Below are 18,756 nucleotides of genomic sequence, written 5' to 3' on the forward strand. Positions count from 1 at the left end.
TGAGGCGATAGCACTGACAGGTCTTAGATTTTTTAAAAAAATTGCATGATGGGGCTCCAAACTCGACGAGGTGACAGGTCAGGTGACAGTGAGATTCCATGGGAATTAAAAATGGAAGGTATGCCCTTACCAGGCCTTAAAATTGAAGCCCATCTGGGCGTCCGTGGCCATCTCAGGCTTCAAAAGAAGCTTCCAAGAAATAGCTCAAGCGTCATTTTGAAGCCCAATAATTTTTACAAAGCGTCAAACAAAGCCTAAACCATGAGTCCTAGGCATCCCAAGTATATATATATATAAGTGGGATTCGGGAATGCAAGGTGTCTAAAATATGTAAATATACGTGGCGGTGGCATCGAAGACACTAGCAAGGTGTGTGTTGATTCTAGTCGACTCTTATTGTGAATCTGCTGATTCGTAGCTTGCCTGGCATACAATTTCTTCTTAAGTTTTTTTGTGAATTTCCATGTATCATGAACTTGTTGTTTTTATCTCGTTGTTTTAATATTTTTACAAATTTGAGTGAAGCCGTGGAATACTTTGGGAAGCTTCATAGGAAGTCTAGAATAAGTACACAGGGAGTCACAGTCCTTGTGCTGTGGGGAGTCAATTTTAAGGCCTGGCCCTTACACATGGCAAAGAGAGGGAATGTGGGGAGTTTAAAATATTTTATGAGCATTTATTTAAAGCATAGAAAAAAGAGGTATTTGAATTTCAAAAAAGCAATTGCAAGCCTCGTTGCAACAATCGGTCTCTCTTTTTCCCCTCCTCTTCTTCTACTTTCCATGTTGCTGCTGCCTCCTGCAAGTAAGGTGGTATACTTTGTAACTTGCTTTTTTTAGGCTTTTTTTAATGTGTTATGTAGAGAGAGAATATTGAGGTTACTTCTTTTTTGCAGAGCACTTTGTAACATACTTACGTGAAAGCTCCAACATTCAACTTAGGTGAGAGCTCCAACGTTTCCTTTTTTTTTTTAATGGTTGAACATGGGTTTTGTTTTTTCTTAGGAAATATAGTCAGCAGCACATGTTCATGTTCTTTGTGAGAGCTCCAACGTTTCCTTTTTTTTTTTAATGGTTGAACATGGGTTTTGTTTTTTCTTAGGAAATATAGTCAGCAGCACATGTTCATATTCTTTAAACTTTCATATCTTTTTTCATGTTTCTATTTTTTTATGTATGTATATAAACTTTAGATAAATACCTCTAAATTTTGTAGGTATGTGTATAAACTTTCATACCTTTATATATCTATAAACTTTCATATTTTTTTTCATGTTTTTAATTTTTTTATGTATGTATATAAACTATAGACAAATACGTCTAGCTAATTGAAGACTATAGACAAATCCCTCTAACCAATTGAAGACGGTCCTTTTTTGGGCATTTACTTTCCATCAAAATTGGAGAGAAACTTGTATACTTTTAAAACCATAGTTTTATCTCATTTTTGGGCTATTCAAAGTTATAGTAAAAAAAAGTGTTAATATAGAGAGAATATGTGTGTGATATGGAGAGATAATAGAAAGGGAGTATGTGTGTGTGTGCATACATTCATACATTTGTATGTACGTACCCACACACATACCTACATAAATACGTTCTTACATATGTACATACATGTGAGTGAGTGTTCTTACATATGTACATACATGTGAGTGAGTGAGAGAGAGAGAAAGTATATGGCTTTCTCAATGCTAGTCAACACCCGTGAGTCATGACCCCATGTTTAGTCCTTAACCAATTTCAACTATAATATCAATGAGTTACATCTTCAATTTTAGGGGTAACACTCAAGCATTATAATAGATTTTCCAAAAGGAATCCACAACACTTTGGTTACAAAATACGTGAAGACAACCATTAAATGGAGTCATAGACTCATAGTTGTTTTTTTTCACTTCTCAAAATGCGGGTCAAAAAGAAACTATGATTGTGACCATCCTCCGGCCACCTCACACCCACGTTTATTTTTATTTTTTTAAATAAAGGCAGAGATTATATTAACAAGAAAGATAGTATTCGGAACTCCGAGATCATCCAAATCACCCCGCGTTTAGAAACGCGCTTTGGAAAAACCATTGAAATATAATTGAAGACTTGAAGCGTTCCTGTTCGCGAGCTGGGTTTGTATTGGGTGGACTTTTCTCTCAGTTTGTGCATTAGGGTTTGTTACCAATATGTTGGCAGCTGTAGTGGCGCTGGGCAATGGACTGCTCTCAAAAATGTTCCAGGCCATAGACCTGTGGCATCAGAGAAAGCAGAATGTCGCTGTGTTGAAGGAGCTGAAGCAATTCGTGAAAGAACTGAAGGAAAACATCCGCGAGCTCCAAAAAAAGGCGATCGGCTCCAGCAATAGCACTGCTTGGTCTTTAGGTAAGCAGCCCGTGCCAAAATGATACTTCATGTACTAGTCCAGATCATACTAGGTGGGGCTTGTATCGATAAGATTGATTCTTCTTTTGAGTTGGGCAGACGCCTTGCAGAAGGACTTAAAGAATGCTGATGTGGTTGCTAAGAAAATCCTTAACAAGGGCTTCATTCGATCCGTTTGGGATGCGAATAAGACACAATCCAAAATACAAGCCCTTCGTGAATGTGTCATGACATCCTTCCAGAGCAGGCTCTTATTCGCCACATTGGACGTACGTAGTTTTATTTTGCAGCATAATACGCATGCTTTATCTTTACAGGCCAAGCTAGATGAATATTTGGAAGGTTACTTGATAATTGCCATAATAAGTGTAATTTGGCATCATACCATGCTAATCTAAAAGAAGATGATTGGGTGCAGCAACGAGTGTTGACCTTTAGAAGGTCATTAATTATAACTCCAGTTATTAAATTAGGTTTTGCGTTACATGCCAGGTGGTAATCGAAAGCAAACAGGAACAAGATGCGTTTCAAGAAGCCATGCTAAATGTGAACACAAAGTTGATGGAGCTCTCTGGCTCTGTGAAGAAGAACGTGCAGGAAGTACTTCGCAATGAATTGAAGCAAGCGCTGCAACCGGTGATGGTGGCATTGAAGTCCCACGGAGAAAGGATCGAGAATGCCATGTTGACTATACGCAAAACAGAGCCACAGACAAGCGAAGCAGAGAAGTTCTTTGCAGATGTGCAATCCTGAACTCACCTAAAGACCATAGATATCATTTTGCTGCAACATCATTACTTTGTTTACTTGTGCATGATTTGTCTAAAAAACATACAGAGATGCATGCATTCGCTTGAGTGGTTCACTTATGAGGCTACTCTTGCAGCTGTGAGATCGATTTGGATACCTGATCAAGGCATGCAGAGCTGACTTATTTTTGATGATCTTGGGAACAGGTTTTGGCAGGGTTGGAGGGCATATCGAAGGAAATTAAGGAAGAAGGCAGCAGCTCAAAGGGAAATGCCAGTAAAGGCAGTGGCTCGCAGTGACTTAAGTGGTACCACGATCCGATCACTTGGGAGAAAATGTGTGACCCTGTGAAGGCAACGGATGGTCATACCTATGATAGGTGGACTATACTACGAAACGCTCCTGATATGGCCAGAAGCCCTTTCACACCGGAAGACCAACGTGTGGAAGTTTGGAGGAGGTAGCGATTACAATTAATTAACATATCATTAGCATAACATTAATTGATAAGCATTAATTAGATGTTACTCAGATTGAAGACGCCATCGCTCACACAGCAGAAGCAGGAGCTACGCTCGTAGTTGATGAATCGTTATCGAATGTGTCGATTGACGTTGGTTACATTTATATAGAAGTAGAAGCACCCATTCATTTGCATCACTTCGTGATGGGCGTTCACACTCGTATAGTGGACACGAGCATTAATTCCAACACTCCCCCTTAATGCGAATGTCCGCATGAGGGTGAATGATGAAATGTGATGTATGCATTATGAATTCATGTGTAATGCTATATATCTTTACATCATGAGTCGATGATGATATAACTGCTTTGGTAATCACAAGGCATTTGTTTTGTGATTATCTCGATATGCTTTTTGTCGAAGTTGATCTCCTTGACAACCACAAGACACATGTTCCAATATGATGTTGAGACATTGTGCTTGGTAGTAACTGCAACATGTGTGTTTCGATATGATGTCGAAACACAAGTTCTTCCACTCTCAGACTTGCCATCCGTATTCTCCCCCTCAAGTCGAGTAGTGGAATTCCAAGTATTGCATTGGGTACATGTCAAAAGAGAAATTAATATATGAGTATGAGTTGAATTATCAAAATATATATGTGATATGATGTTATTTACAAGTGTGTATGTACAATTAAGTTTAATTTGTCATCGCTCAGAGGCTGATTCGTTTTCAGCTTGTCGAAGACCATGTTTAATTTTGGCCTCATGGATGCTGTAGACACTCCAATGGGCTCAATTGCCTCTTTGGGCATAGTTGTTTCCCTCTTGGGGATTCACAATTCTTTGTTTGGGTTGTTGTTTCATGCCACTTTGGGCGTTTAGGGTGGACGATTATATCACCCATAATTTTGTTTTAATATCATACCTCGTGGGTGTGGCCAACACTCCAACGGGTTGATGCCTCTTTGGGCTAACTTTTGGGCTTATTTGTTTGCCCAGGTCTTATATTAGTATCCATTGTAGGACGGACCTCTTTGGGTCTTTTTACGGGTCACTGCCCATTGGTAGGTCTTTGCCTTTTTGTGGGTCTTTGCCCATTTGTGTTGTTTATTTGTTTGTTTGTTGCTTTTAATCACTATTATTATTATTTGAAAAGTTTTTATCATTTTTGTATAAAATGTTATGTGTGCACGCAAATAGCCTGAAAGAGTAGGCATGTTTGCGCTCATGAATAGCCTGAATATTTAGGCATGTTCATGATGTGAGTAAATTATTAAATAAAATTATTTTTATTGCTTACAAATAAAATATTAACTTTTGTTAAAGTTTATTGTTATTATTCATTTGTGTTAATTTTTTTGTTACTATTGGTTGTTCACAAAAAAAATATTGATTTTTAAGTATTGTGGGCTTTTTTTTTAATAATAAAATTTATGGTTATTGTTAGTAAAAAAAAAGTTTAGTATAATTAATAAAAGTATCTTGGTTAAAGTTATCTATGTTAAAGTTATTTTATAAAAATAAAATAAAAAAAAAGTTATTGTTAGTTGTTGGTTATTGTTTTTTTTTTAATTTAATTAAAAAAATTTGACGGATAGCGGCCAGCTTCACCTTGTGACGACGTGGTTCTCGGAGGGATAAGCCGAAGGAAGGTTGCATCCATGCGCGAAAGAAGGCTCACGAAGATGCTCAGATAGGAGGGCTTCAAGACGGTCTGTTTGTGTGTAAAGGTCGGCAAGGGATCGCGTGCGAGTAAGAAGCGACGTCGGAAGTGGAGGTGACGACATCGAATATGGGAAGGAGTCGGGCTCTAATGAGAAAGAAGGTACGACTGCAGGAGTAGAAGAGAGATCTTGTAGGTTGTTCGTGGAGTTGTTGGATCCTTGGCAGTGTGCGGGAAGGCGGTGGTCAATTTTGGTTGGCTTGCGAAGGTGGCGGAGAGATTTTGATTGGCTTGCGAAGGTGGCGGAGGTGATGCAGGCCCACACAGGCTCTCCAGAAAAGCAGGCGATGATACCATGTGGAAGTTTGGAGGAGGTAGCGATTACAATTAATTAACATATCATTAGCATAACATTAATTGATAAGCATTAATTAGATGTTACTCAGATTGAAGACGCCATCGCTCACACAGCAGAAGCAGGAGCTACGCTTGTAGTTGATGAATCGTTATCGAATGTGTCGATTGACGTTGGTTACATTTATATAGAAGTAGAAGCACCCATTCATTTGCATCACTTCGTGATGGGCGTTCACACTCGTATAGTGGACACGAGCATTAATTCCAACACAACGGCCTTTTCACATTGCAACAGACGACATTGACGTGCGCAGCCGCTTGTTTCACAGGTTCCCTGAGCAAGAGGAGAAATTTAGAGCAGAGCGCTCTGCCTATAGAGACTCAGCTTTGCAAGCTGCAGACGTTGGGTGGCTTGGAGAGTCTTTGATGATGCTCGACCATGTCTTGCAGTGGGCTCCTGATGATACAGTGTGCCGTAACAAGAGAGATCAAGTGGATCTCCTAATAGCGGGTCAGTAAACATGACTTTGTCGCATGCTTTATGCAATGTCACTTGCTAGTCCCAATTTCCCAATGCTCGAGAAAAGTTTTAAAATTAGCGTCACTTTTCAGAATGAAGGGGTAATAGAGAGTAAACAAGGGACTTTATAACTAAGGTCCGCTTCTCTCTCTCTCTCCAGGTCTTAAATCATCCTTCACCAGGCCGAAGGCTGAATATACATGCTCACACTGCACAGCCTCTAAAAAAGAGAGTAGAAAGAAGGGTGTAGGGGGGGAGGAGAGGGGAGGGGTTAATGTTAATGTTCCCTCCTTTAGGAAGCAAACAAAGAATGTGTTTCCACATGATAGAAATGTAAGCAAGAGGGCACTTGATGTGGTGCGCTCAGATGTATGAAGGCCGACCAAGACGACATCAATGGGAGGATGTCGCTACTATGTATCATTCATTAATGACCACACAAGGAAAGTGTAGGTGTACTTTATGAAGGAGAAAAGTAAAGTGTTCAATCACTTTCAGAATTTTAGAATATTGGCTGAAAAGCAAACAGGTTTGTAGGTTAAGTGCCTAAGGTCAAATGGAGGGGGAGAATACTTCTCCAATGAGTTTACTATGTACTTGAAACAACATGGAATTCAAAGATACTTTACATGCAGGTACACTCCGTAACAAAATGGGATTGCTGAGAGGAAGAATAAGCACATTGCAGAGGTTGCTCATGCATTGATGGCTGAAAAGAGCATGCCTCATCATTATTAGGCCGAAGCAGTTGTTGCGAGATTGTAATTTACATCATGAACAAGACCCCCACAACAGCAGTGCATGGTGTGACTCCAAAGGAGAAATACATTGGTAGAAAACTAGATTTGTCACACTTGAAAGTGATTGGATGCATTGCATATGTACATGTCCCTGATGAGCTACAAACTAAGCTGGATCCAAAGACTAAAAAATGTATTTTCATTGGGTACTTACTTAAAAGCAGAAAGGGTATAGATGTTGTAACCCTATCACACATGAGATGAGGGTGAGCAGCGATGTTGTGTTTGATGAGATGAGGAGTTGGTATGTTGATGTAAAAGACTCCATTGGGGCCGATCCACACGAGCATATGGTTGCAAATAATGTAGGGTAGCAATCACAAACATTGAGTGGACCAAGAGAGTCCTCTAGTAGTGGGTCTACTAATAGACCATGGAGTGACAGACTACTACATCAAAATACCAGTCTTGCAAATACAAGAGTTCCATCACATAAAGGTAAAGAGAATATTGTTGAACCTCTTGGTATGCCTGATGCTTCAGCAGGGCATTCACATGTAGATGAAGAGTCTAGTGGCTCAGAGCAGAGCCTTGATGTGGAGTTTGGGATTCCAACAATTAGGACATCTCGTATGAGAAGAGCTAATGCAGCTACTAAGAGGACACCATAGACATATCCAGGACCATGCAGGTCAAACAGGGTAAAAAGACAAGTTCAGAGATTGATGTATGATGATGGCTATGTAGCTCGCCATTATGCATATATGGCAAAGGTTATGCAGGATGTTGAACCTACATATTTTGAGGATGCTATTGGGTATACACTTTGGGATAAATCCATTGTTGAGAAAATGGCTACATTGGAAGTAAATAAGACATGGAAATTGGTGCCTTTACCTGAAGGAAAAAAGGCTATTGGCTGTAAGTGGGTGGACAAGATGAAGCACAACTCAGATGGAAGTATAAGAAAGTACAAGGCTAGATTGGTAGGCAAAGGATATGCACAGACACATGGGATTGATTATGAGGAGACATTTGCACTTGTTGCAAAGATGGCAATCGTGCGAGCTGTGATTGTAGTGGCTATGTCAAAAGGTTGGATTTTACATCAAATGGATGTTAAGAATGCATTCTTGCATGGTGAGCTACAAGAAGAGGTGTATTTGGACTAGCCACTTGGCTATGAGGATTTGAGTAACCCAGACTATGTGCAGGCACTGTGTAAAGCCTTGTATGGCTTGAAGCAGGCACTGAGAGCATGACATGACAAAATCGCAAAGTATCTTATCACCATTGGCTTTTGTATCGTAGATGTAGATCATTCACTCTATGTGCTTAAGAGTGATAGGGACATTGTGGTCATCACCATCTATGTGGATGACTTGATTGTTGGGGGTGACAATGAACAGGAAGTTAAGCATGTGAAAAGTCTCCTCAAGTAGAAATTTGATATGGACTTAGGTAAGCTGAGATATTTTCTTGGGATTGAGGTCATTAGGGTGCCTGAGGGCATATGGCTATCATAGCGACAGTATGCATTAGACATGTTGTCCAAGTATGGTATGGCTTGTTGTAAGCCCATCTCTGTACCATTGGATCAGAATGGCAAGCTGAGTGCAATGTAGGTGAGATTTTAGAGGATGCCATTATGTATAGGAAGATAGTAGGTAGCCTTATCTACATGACGATCACCAGGCTGGATTTGAACTACACAGTTGGATTGGAGAGTTAATTTATGTAGGTTCCTTGGAAGCTACATTTGGATGGTGTGAGGCATACATTACATTATGTGAGGTCCACTATTGATTATGGTCTCTTTTATAAGCTTGGTGTAGAGCTGCAGGTGTATGGATACACAGATGCAAATTAGGCTGGTAGCATCTCAGATAGAAGATCTACCAGTGGGTTTATGTTTTCTTTTGGGAGCGCTGCTACTACTATTACATGGAGCAGCAATAAGCAACCAACCATTGCCTTGTTAAGTATAGAGGTAGAGTATAGGGGTGCTACAATGGTAGCATGTGAGGTAGCTTGGCTTCGTAAGCTACTTGGAGATATGAGGCTACATGTGGACAAGAAGGTTGTCATTTATTGTGACAACCTTAGTAGCATACAATTGGCCAGGAACCCAGTGTTTCATACACGGATCAAACACATTGAGGTCTATTACCTCTTCATCAGAGAGAAGGTCTTGGTAGGTGAGATAGATCTTATGTATGTTAGCACAGAGGATTAGGCTGCTAACATTTTTACCAAGGCCTTGGGAGCTGAGAAGCTTCTCAGATTCCGTGACATGCTTAGAATGATAGAGATAGATTTGAGCTTGAGGGGGAGTGTTGAGATGTCAAGCTCAACTAGAGCTGACACTTACGACATGCTTGGGTAACCATTCGTCATTTACATCGACTGGCGTATTTGGTAGTCGACATCGGACGGATCTTCACCACAGTGATTCCACAATTGGACTACACTACCTAGTTTACCCACCTAGTTATGGCATACTTATCATGCCAGCTCATCTACCTAGTGTGTTCATATTCTGGACCGCATGTACATAGTACTCTAGTACTTATGTTTGGTTATCACTTATCTTTTCTAGACCTCTTTTTTGCGTGAAGAAGAAGAAGAAGACTTTCAGCCTTCCATCACTATGTGTTGTCTTCTAGGGTTTGTGTATGTGTGTGCTTGCAAGAGCTCAAGCTCCCCTTCTTCCCCCTATCTTTTCATTGGAAACCTGGCCTTCGAGAAACTTCATCGAACACTAGGAACCCAAGGGCCTCCAAGCAGTGGCTTATGGCTTGATATCTGAAAGGTCTTCCAAGGCTCACCTCTTGGAAGTAAGCGTGGGATAGTCAACTTGCCTAATAGGGCCATGCTCTAAATAGATGGATCGATGATGCCTAGACCTCCTCGGTGCTAGGGCTAAATGATCACTCTTTAAGTCACCTTGGTCCTTGAGGATTGGCCATCATTCTCTGACCAAAGAAAAGGATCAACTGTTGTACCTGTCATACACATGCAATGGAGAAGGCCAACCTAAGGTCCACTTTCCACACTACTCAGTTCAAAGATAACCAATTCCACAGCACTCAATGTTTGAACTCGTTAGCAACCACTTATAACTTAGCACTAAGCTCAACCTATGTGTAAATCACAATCCAGAAATCTGTGTTAGTTTTTGTCCAATTCTTTAGTAATTGCTATGCATATTTCAACCAATTTTGAAATTTCAATCTCATGAAAACCGGTCCAAAAAGACTTCATAGTTTAAAGATTATTAAACCTTTCATAATTTATCAACCCTCGGCTGGAGTGTTATTGTGTGGTGGGGACGCTTCCAAGCTGCCGAGAACTTTTTGCCCTCATATTATAAAGGTCATAAAACCTTTCGCTATTGCATGCTAATTTATCTATCCTGTGCTGGATTGCTAGCTTTTGGAAATACCTTGGTGTGGTGGGGCTGCTTTGAGGGGCCGACCTCCCGCTGCCCATTTTACAAATCTCCCGGGGACCCTAGTTGAACTTGTTGGACTTGATTTTGTTAACAGGAGGTCTTCCCAACCCATGCTCATGGATTTTGACTATACCCCATCTACCCCCCACCCAACACACACATACGCTTAAAAGCAAAAAAGTTTATAGTACTCAACGAACAATCCGAGTTTTGTAGGGAAGATATGTAAATTCCCTAAGGTAAGAAAGCATGACCTAGTGGGCATGTTGTTGGTATGTACTTTGCTAGATTCCCAAGGTTCCAAACTCCCTGCCAACTTGAACCTGTACTTATACGCTAGATTAGCATATTATCATAGATGCATGATAGCAACCACACTAATATGTATCCATAATCCATTTCTTTGTGAATATCAGTCATATATATAACCAAAATCAAAGTGTGGCAACTCTTTCCCGATGATGGATAGGTGGTTGCCATGGTTAATGCAAGGCTTGATGAACATCGAACACAACACAAATCTTTGTCATCTCCAATAAGAAAACATAGGCGGCACTATTGTCAAAAAGTAGTTGCCTAACTTTGATGTAGGAAGCATGAGTGCGTGAGTAACTATGATGTGAGCTATGGTCAAGAGTGCTGGAGTGACTATCAGGCATAAGAAGAGTTTGCAGCTTTTCATGGGTATGTCACCGTATGCCTTATTGATACTTCTTCAGTACGGTCATCAATACTAATTCATGAAATGGTAAAAAAAACCATGTTACACAAATTCACATAACCATTCATTTTATCAAAATAAAAGAAGTTAAACTTCAAAACACAAACACACGAGCCACATACAACAACAAATGCATTGTGGACACGAGATCCACATACAATACCACAAAAGCAACCACACAGCTGGAAACTTATTCGACCACACGTTTCTGAAGGCAGTCAACAAGTTCACTTCTTCATTTGATACCACTTCTATGCTTTCACATCTTTTGACACAAAACCAAATTTAAGAAAAAGGTTAGACTAGTAGTGTTTTCTATGCTTGTTACACCTCAAGTGTCATGTTTGCAAAAATTTCATGACGACGGTGGTGATTCGTTGACTGTTTAATGGCAGGCAACAACGTCGTGGAAAGTGAACTCGTTGTACAAAATATGGAAGCTGGACAGAGTTCGGCAGAGCAGATAACTGCAGTTCACGACTCCGACTTCTCTGCATCGATGACTCAATTTCCAGCACTCGATCTCTATGAGGATTACGGGGAGATGTGGCAAATAAGGGAGCGGGATGATTATGAGGATTTACATGGTTCTGATCTTCCGTCAAGTAGTGATGAATCAGAGGAGGAGCCCGGCACGCGGCTAGATGGAGCCACTGTAAACCCCAGAGAAGTGGCACTCTCCAAAGATGGACTGCAGGCTACATATAAGAGGGACAGCGCAACGGGTGTTGTGTTGTATGCAAATCTTCCCTGTCCTTCCGACTGCTACCCTTTCTACTACTTCGAGATGAAAGTGAGGAAGGATGATCTGCAGCGTGCACATGTGGGCATCGGCTTCAGCAGTACAAAAGAGATTGGTAAGAACAGTTCGGTGCTCGGCGGTGCCCAGCCTGGTTCACTATGTGGCTACCAGGCGGCGGTGCCAGGCGCAGTACCCGTCCTTAATCTTGACAGAGAGGATGGTTGCCCCGTATCTGTTGCATGCGGGCGTTTCCGAGGCGGGGATACTGTGGGCGCGGGCTTCCACACGTCCACACGCAATGTCTTCTTCACGCGGAATGGGCAGGTGGTGGCATTGGTGGAAAGCCAGCTGAAAAACTTCCCCTTTCATCTTGTCTTCCCTACCGTCGTACTGCGGAACTACGGAGCCAAAGTAAAGCTCAACTTTGGCCACGACCGCCGTGGCTTCATGGAAGAGCCTCTTCCCAGTCGCCTGGAAAGCACTACCTGCGATCCAAACGTGCTTCACTTGTCCCTAATTCCAACAATTGGTATCAGAGCAGGCATCGGCTCCCAGGGCTACGCCGTCGGCACCCTCCAACTCACATTCTCCGATTGAGGTGAGCTTTCACGAGCGCTTGGCAGGTCCCTATACTCTGCAAATCGGCTCGTAGGGTTTGGCGTTCTCAGAAATTGCATCTGAGGTCGTTTTGGGCTCCGTTTTTGCATTTCAAGTTCTGCACAGGTGTTTTCGTCATTTTGTGCAAAAATTTCGACAGTGCAGTTTTCTGCAAAACAGGCATACGTATTCTATTGTGGACCATGCTACATAGCACGAGTTGTTTTCTGTTCAGTCTTTGCTTCATTACACGTAGCTTTTGCATCAGTTTCAGTCAGTGGCCATGACTAATAACAGTAATGATGTATTTCGCATGTTATCTGTTGTTGATGACAAATTGGATGGAGACAATAACTACCCACTTTGGGCATACATGATGCAGCATGTTTTGGTTGCAAAAGGAGTGTGGAACATTGTGCAGGGTATGGATGTACGTCCAGGTTCTGTGGATGTAGGATCTGTTGAGGATGTTGCAGGTTCTAGCAGCTCTACTGTTGCTGCTGTTTTACCCACTGCTGAACAAGCTCGTTGGGATGGTAAAGATGCGCAGACTCATGCCTTGATTGCACTTTCTGTCAAACGTAACATCATCCCATATATTCGTTCAGCTAAAACAGCAAAACAGGCTTGGAATATTCTACCTGGTTTGTATGCAGGTCGTAACGAGGCCAAAATCTCTTATCTGTGTAAATAGCTAGAATCGAAGATTATGCAGGAAGATGATGACATGAATGTTTTTCTTGCTGTCTGAGATTAAAGATCTCAAGGAACAGTTGATTTCTGCAGGTGATGCAGATTTACAAGATGTAATCTATGAAGATAGGGCTGAAAATGAGCTGGCTAGAGGTATGCCTAAATGGCTGGTGCAAACCTTGCGTGATAGTAAAATTGATGCACCTATGTCTAGTCGTACTCGTTCAGGTTTTCAGCATGCCTCTTATGCATCAGATTGTTATGCTTTGGCTATGTCTAGTATGTGTGAAGAGGAAGAACCTCTTTCATTTGATGAGGCACAAAAATCAGAAAATTGGTTGGCTGCAATGCAAAGTGAATATGATGCTATAATGAAGAATGGTACATGGTCTTTGTGTGATTTGCCTATTGGTAAAAAGGCCATTGGATGTAAGTGGGTTTTTAAGTTGAAACGAAAGCCAGATGGTAGTGTTGATCGCTATAAAGCTAGACTTGTTGCAAAGGGTTATGCTCAAGAAAAGGGCATTGATTTTAATGAGACCTTTGCTCCCACTTGTCATATGACTACCATTCCTAGCATTTGTCAGTGGCAGCTCATAAATGGTTGGAATGTACATCAGTTGGACATAAAGACTGCGTTCTTGAATGGAGATTTGCATGAGGAGGTGTATGTATCGCAGCCTCGTGGTTTTGTTCAAAGAGGGCAGGAAAACAAAGTGTGCAGGTTGAAAAAGGCTTTATATGGTTTAAAGCAAGCTCCACGAGCTTGGTATAAAAAGATACATGCATATTTGACTGCACAAGGTTTTCAGAATAGTCCAACAGAAAGCACTTTGTATGCTAAACGTGTGGATGATGTACATCTAATCATTGCTCTATATGTTGATGACATGCTGCTCACAGGACCAAATGAGAGTCATATTGCTAATTTTAAGGCTGATTTGAATGCCTCTTTTGAGATGTCAGATTTGGTGCATTTGTATCATTATTTGGGGATACAGTTTAAGCAATGTGATGGAGGTATTACTTTGTGTCAGACAAAGTATATTGAGACATTGTTGCGGAGATTTGGCCTTGAAGACTGCAAGCCTATTGCTACTCCAATGGAGACAGGTTTGAAGTTGAGTCTTCATGATGCTGGAGATCACTTTGATGTCACACTCTATCAGACAGCTGTTGGTTGCCTCATCTATGTATGCATTACCAGGCCGGACATTCAGTTTGCAGTCTCACAGGTGAGCAGGTTTATGCATAGCCCAGGGTCTCAACATTGGAAGGCAGTTAAATGCATCTTTCGCTACTTGACTGGCACCATACATCTTGGGTTGTTTTATCCCAAGGGGGGATCATTGCCGTCAGATTTGCATGCTTTTTCGGACTCAGATTGGGCTGGTTGCTATGACACAAGAGTGTCCACAAGTGGTTTTTGTTTCATGCTCGGTAGCTCATGCATATCTTGGTTGAGCAAGAAGCAACCTACTGTGGCCACTTCGAGTTGTGAAGCTGAGTACAGGGCAGCTTTCACAGCTACGGTTGAGTGTGTGTGGCTCAGACGGCTTATGGGGCTGACTTGGGTGTTGGACAGGAGTCTGCCACCTCTATCTTCACTGAGTCAGAGCGCATTGGCAGTTGCGAGAAACCCAGTTTTTCATACTTGCACAAAGCACATTGAGGTGCATTATCACTATGTCAGGGAGAGACTCTCAGCAGGAGAGATCAGCTTGGCCTATGTGCCAACACAGGACAACCTCGTCGATCTTTTTACAAAGGCGCTTCCTCGTGAGAAGTTCGAAGCTTTCCGCAAAGCTTTGGGCTTGCTCCCCTTTGTGGATTGATCTACTTCGGGCATGGCACTCCCCTATACATGAGTGCCAGCTCTCGTTCACACCATCACTCCCAGGGGGGATTTGTTGCCATATATATATATAGGCAGTGATGTGTGTGAACACACTTAGGACCGCCGGGGTACTTTTTTCCTCTTTAGGAGGTTTTTTCCCCCGGCTTGTATATACGCCCATCATTCTAGGGCTAACTTATCTTTTGTACATTGACACAATCTAATACACTTTGTGTTGTGTGCATTCTTGCTTCTTCTTCTCCAAGCTTTGTGTGCTTTCCTGCAACCCTAATTCTAACAACTATTTGCATAAGTCAATAGATGTTTATGCAAGCTCATAACAATCATCTTATCAAGCTCTTATGCTTTTTTGTTTAGGATATTAGTAAACGCGAGCATCCTATCAAGCCTTACAATGAACCCACCCTATGAAGGTTGGTTTTACCACAATTCTTTAGTCTAAATTTTGTTTTTATGAAAATGTTATACCTTCGGGTACTGGGGAGATTCTTTTTTATGCTCTATGCATAAGCTATGTATGCTTAAGATCTATGTATACTTATCTATAAGAGCTTAATCTCTTATGCATTGGCTAAGCTTAACTTAAGCTCTATATATCTTAACACTCCCCCTCGAGCTCAACTCTATCTCATGTACACCAAGCGAATCCCTGAATCTGCGGAGATTCTCTGTACCCAATGCTTTGGTGAAGATGTCAGCGACTTGATCCTGTGTGATGACATAAACAAGGTCAACGTCTCCTACCAAAACCTTCTCTCTGACAAAATGGTAGTGGACCTCTATATGCTTCATGTGAGCATGAAAAACTGGGTTCCTGGCCAATTGTATACTGCTAATGTTGTCACAGAAAATGACAACTTGTCTATCCACTGATAGACCCAAATCTGCAAGTAGCTTTCTCAACCAAGCTACCTCACATGCTGCCATAGCAGCACCTCTATACTCGGCCTCTGTACTGGATAGAGCAACCGTAGGTTGCTTCTTGCTGCTCCAAGTCACAGCAGTACTCCCCAAAGAAAACATGAAGCCACTAGTAGATTTTCTATCTAAGATACTACCAGCCCAATCAGCATCTGTGTACCCATGTACACATATCTGTGTCCCGGTTTCATAAAATAGTCCACAATGCAAAGTAGACCTCACATACCTCAGTATGCATCTCAATGCATCCAAATGCAGCTTTCGAGGAACCTACATAAACTGACTCACCAATCCAAGAGCATAGCTCAAATCTGGCCTGGTGATCGTCATGTAGATCAAGCTTCCTACTATGCGCCTATACATAGTAGGATCCTCCAAAATCTCTCCTGAATCTGCACTCAACTTGCCATTTTGATCCAATGGCCCTGAGATTGGCTTATAGCCTGTCATACCATTCTTGGACAACATGTTCAAGCCATATTGTCTCTGCAGTAATCCAATACCATGTGGTGACTAATCACCTCAATGCCCAAGAAATATCTGAGCTCCCCCAGATCCTTCATCTCAAAATTTTGTCTAAGCAAGATCTTTACATCAAAGATCTTTGCATCATGGTCTCTCATAATGATCAGTGCTTGTTGTCATCTACATAGATGACAACAAGCACAACCCCTCTATCATTGTGTCTCACATACAGCAAGAAATCTGCATTGGCTATATGAAAGCCAATAGTGACAAGATATTCAGAAATCTTGTCAGACCATGCTCTTGGTGCTTGTTTGAAGCCATACAAGGCTTTCTTCAACAACCTGCAAACATGCTCGGGGTGACTCACATCCTCATAACTAGGTGGTTGCAACATATACACCTCTTCCTGCAAATCCCCATGCAAGAATGCATTCTTTATATCCATTTGATGTATATCACAACTCTCACTGTTGCCATCTTTGTTAAAATCATAGCAATGTGATGAACAATGGTGGATCAAATGCTAGAATCAATATCATTAACAAAGTGATTAGATAATTAAGATGTGATTAGTGAGTAATTAACTAATAGCTTGATGTAGGCATGGATAATAAAAAACCAACAAGTTCTCATTAGGCCAATGCCTCAATTTATAGAGTTTACATCCAAGCATCTAATCCCACTGATTTCTCCTTGATTCACTCCACCTCTTTTGCTTGATTCTCTCCACCTCTCCCAGAATATCTCCACACCTCCTAAATCTTCTCATGCTACCCTTTATTCTCTCCTACTAGTAGATTCTTCTCACCTTTTCACAGGTTCTCTCACATTTATAGATTCTCTTTTACAGCCTCTAGCCAAGGGCTTGTTCTCGCACACACCCTATTCACTTGTATATTTCCCTCAAGTGAACAATCCTAGCACACTTGGAACCTATACCAAGTTTCCCTCTTACTTGATAGTCCATGAGACGAGTGCCTCAAGTCCCTAAACTCATAGTCTTTGACACTCTCTCTCTCTATATGTCCAAGGCTACTACAAGTGCCCGTGACCTTGACTAAAGTGCTCACACATACATCTACCACATGGCCTACATCATCAGTGGCTCAAAGGTGGTTTTACTCTATTGGGGAAGGTTACATTGGGTTGTGGGGTTTCTCTCTCTCTCTCTCTCTCTCTCTCTCTCTCTCTCTCTCTCTCTCTCTCTCTCTCCCAAAAAAGATGATCCGACTCCTCTTCCTTAGGAGCCTCCATGAAGTTTGCTGATGTCGTTCCTTCTCCACTGGGTTTGCTGTAGCAGTCTCCGAATTGCAATCTGAAGTTATAGGGATCTGTATATGAGATACCTAATGGTTCTCTCCCATCAATGCTTGTGCAATCTCAGCAACGTGCCTGTTTTTCTGCTCAGCAACTCCATTTTGCTGGAGAGTGTATCTGCATGTAAACCTGTAAACTGTCTCTGAATACCATTCTTTTGTAAAAATTCAGAGAACTCATTGAAGAAGTACTCTTCCCCTCCATCTGACCTTAGGCACTTTACATATTTCCCTGTTTGCTTTTCAACCATAACTCTGAAATTCTGAAAATGAGTGAACGCCTCACTCTTCTCCTTCATGAAGTATACCCACACTTTCCTTGTGTGGTCATCAATAAATGTCACATAATACCTGTAGCCTCCCATAGACATGGTCTTCGTAGGACTCCATACATCTGAATGCACAACATCTAGTGCATTTCTGCTCACGTTTCTGTCATGTGGAAATACATGCTTTGTTTCTGTCACGTGGAAATACATGCTTTGTTTGCTTTCCAAATTGGCATGCTTCACATATTTTCTGCATACCTTCAACTTTAAACTTTGGCAGCCCTGTCACAATTCCTTTAGTCTGCAAGCATAGACTTCATTCTCTACACATTTACATGTCCAATTCTTTTATGCCAAATGTCTGTGTCTGCAACAATTCTTGAATCATTTGCAAACATCATAGCACTCACTTCAGGCATGTTTACATTCAATGTAAACATTCTGTCCACTTTGTTACCTTTTGCAACCAACCTACACTTGTCTTTAAAGTCTTCAACTTAACAACCATCAAGGTTAAACTTGCAAACCCTGCTCGATCATCTGGCCAACTCAAACCAGATTCTTTGTTATGTTCAGAACATGAAGTACATCTGCAAGGTATTTCACAAGTTGCCATCCTGCAAAGACAATGGCACATCTCCAACATGGGCAATTGGATGAGCAGTGTCATCCCTTGTTTCCACAAAACCTGGTCTTTCAAGGTTTTTCATCTCCTTGAACCACTCCCCATGACTTGTCATGTGGTTCGAAGCACCTGAATCAATGTACCACATATCATCTTTATGTGTTGCTTCACATTTTCAAACATGGCATTAACGACATGCTGCATAACAAACAACCTTTCATT

The 18,756-nt window shown here is 41.4% G+C and overlaps 1 protein-coding gene across 1 annotated transcript; it reads left to right on the forward strand.

The window, feature by feature from the left end:
* Positions 1-2,052: 2,052 nt before the first annotated feature.
* On the forward strand, positions 2,053-12,384 carry LOC147603640 (uncharacterized). Its single transcript, XM_086795948.1, has 6 exons — positions 2,053-2,372; positions 2,472-2,641; positions 2,865-3,113; positions 3,428-3,563; positions 5,867-6,121; positions 11,417-12,384. Exons 1-6 carry the CDS (start codon positions 2,177-2,179, stop codon positions 12,382-12,384), a joined length of 1,974 nt encoding a protein of 657 aa, XP_086652074.1. The 5' UTR covers positions 2,053-2,176.
* Positions 12,385-18,756: the final 6,372 nt, after the last annotated feature.

This window comes from Cibotium barometz, chromosome 63, assembly GCF_041138505.1.
Source record: "Cibotium barometz isolate CiBa-2024 chromosome 63, ASM4113850v1, whole genome shotgun sequence".
In the NCBI taxonomy this organism is placed as follows: domain Eukaryota; kingdom Viridiplantae; phylum Streptophyta; class Polypodiopsida; order Cyatheales; family Cibotiaceae; genus Cibotium; species Cibotium barometz.

What these genes read in the sequence shown, in the direction of transcription:
- LOC147603640 (XM_086795948.1), top strand. Translation starts at nt 2,177, where the DNA reads ATGTTGGCAGCTGTAGTGGCGCTGGGCAATGGACTGCTCTCAAAAATG. An exon ending in TCTTATTCGCCACATTGGAC is followed by an intron (nt 2,642 to 2,864) that starts GTACGTAGTTTT and finishes GTTACATGCCAG; the next exon opens with GTGGTAATCGAAAGCAAACA. An exon ending in TTTCACACCGGAAGACCAAC is followed by an intron (nt 3,564 to 5,866) that starts GTGTGGAAGTTT and finishes AGTGGACACGAG; the next exon opens with CATTAATTCCAACACAACGG.